At 41.8% G+C, this 1,265-nt stretch overlaps 1 protein-coding gene across 1 annotated transcript in view; it reads left to right on the top strand.

The window, feature by feature from the left end:
* Positions 1-1,265, top strand: part of LOC115277423 (laminin subunit alpha-3-like) — a 225,862-nt gene that overhangs the window by 89,619 nt on the left and 134,978 nt on the right. Inside the window, 1 exon segment of the mRNA XM_029921574.1 lies at positions 233-279. Within this exon segment, the coding sequence (XP_029777434.1) occupies positions 233-279 (47 nt within the window).

The raw sequence follows: 1,265 nt of genomic DNA, 5'->3' as shown, positions 1-1,265 counted from the left end.
ACAGATATAAAAACACCAAGCATTTAAAATATTTCTAGGGGCATCTCGGTGTCTCAGTCAGTTAAGTGTCCAGGTCGTGATTCCCGAGTCAAGGGATGGAGCCCCCACATTGAGCTGAGCATGGAGCCTGCTTAAGGTTCTCTGTCTCCTGTCTGCCCCTCTCCCCCACTCGTGCTCTTTCTCTCTCTCTCTAAAATGAGTTTTTAAAAAAATATTTCTATATCACATATAGGCTCTAGCAGTGCCTGTGACCCAGCCGGTACGCTGGACTCCAGTTTGGTAAGTAGTGAATTATAAAAGCTTTACAATTATAACTGATGTATTTTGATGCATATTACAGACTAACACATTTTGGAGCTTCCTCAATTTAAAAGTAAATTAAAAGATGATCTGAGGGGCCGCTGGGTGGCTAAGTCAGTTAAATGTCTGACTTTGGCTCAGGTCAGGATCTCGTGGTTCCTGACTTTGAGCCCTGCGTTGGGCTCTGTGCTGAGAGCTCAGAGCCTGTCATCTGATTCGGATTCTGTGTCTCCCTCTTTCTCTGTCCCTCCCCTGCTAGCACTCTGTCTCTCTCTCTCTCAAAAATTATAAATAAAGGGGTAATATACAATAGAATACTACATGGCAATGAGAAAGCATGAAATCTGGCCATTTGTGGCTACATGGATGGAACTCGAGGGTGTCATACTAAGTGAAATAAGTCAGGCAGAGAAGGACAGATACCATATGTTTTCACTCATAACTGGAATGGGAGAAACTTAACAGAGGACCATGGGGGAGGGGAAGGGGGAAAATAGTTGGGGAAAGGGAGGGAGGCAAACTATGAGAGACTCTTGAATACTGAGAACTGAGGGCTGATGGAGGAGAATAGAAGGGGAAGGGGGGTGATGGGCATGGAGGAGGGCACTTGTGGGGATGAGCCCTGGGTGTGATATGGAAACCAACTTGACAATAAACTATAAAAGGAAAAAATTATAAATTAAGGTTTAAAAAATTATAAAATAAAATAAAAATAAGATCTGAAACCACATTGCTTAAAAGGCCATTGCTCTTGTTCAAAGTGCACATGTGATCATGTTTATTTTTTTCAAAAACAGAAGAATAAAGCTTATTTAAACTTTTAATTCCAGAGCCCTAGTGTTTCATTCTTGCTGTAGGTTACTGTGAGGGCATTGCCACCATGGGCCCCTGCACATAAGCTTCATGTAGATCACTAAAATTAAGAAAATCTAAGACTAAGTGCACATTAAATAAAGCTGTGTGTG

The sequence above is a fragment of the Suricata suricatta genome, chromosome 14, assembly GCF_006229205.1.
Source record: "Suricata suricatta isolate VVHF042 chromosome 14, meerkat_22Aug2017_6uvM2_HiC, whole genome shotgun sequence".
NCBI lineage: Eukaryota > Metazoa > Chordata > Mammalia > Carnivora > Herpestidae > Suricata > Suricata suricatta.
This window is presented reverse-complemented; position numbering and strand designations above follow the sequence as displayed.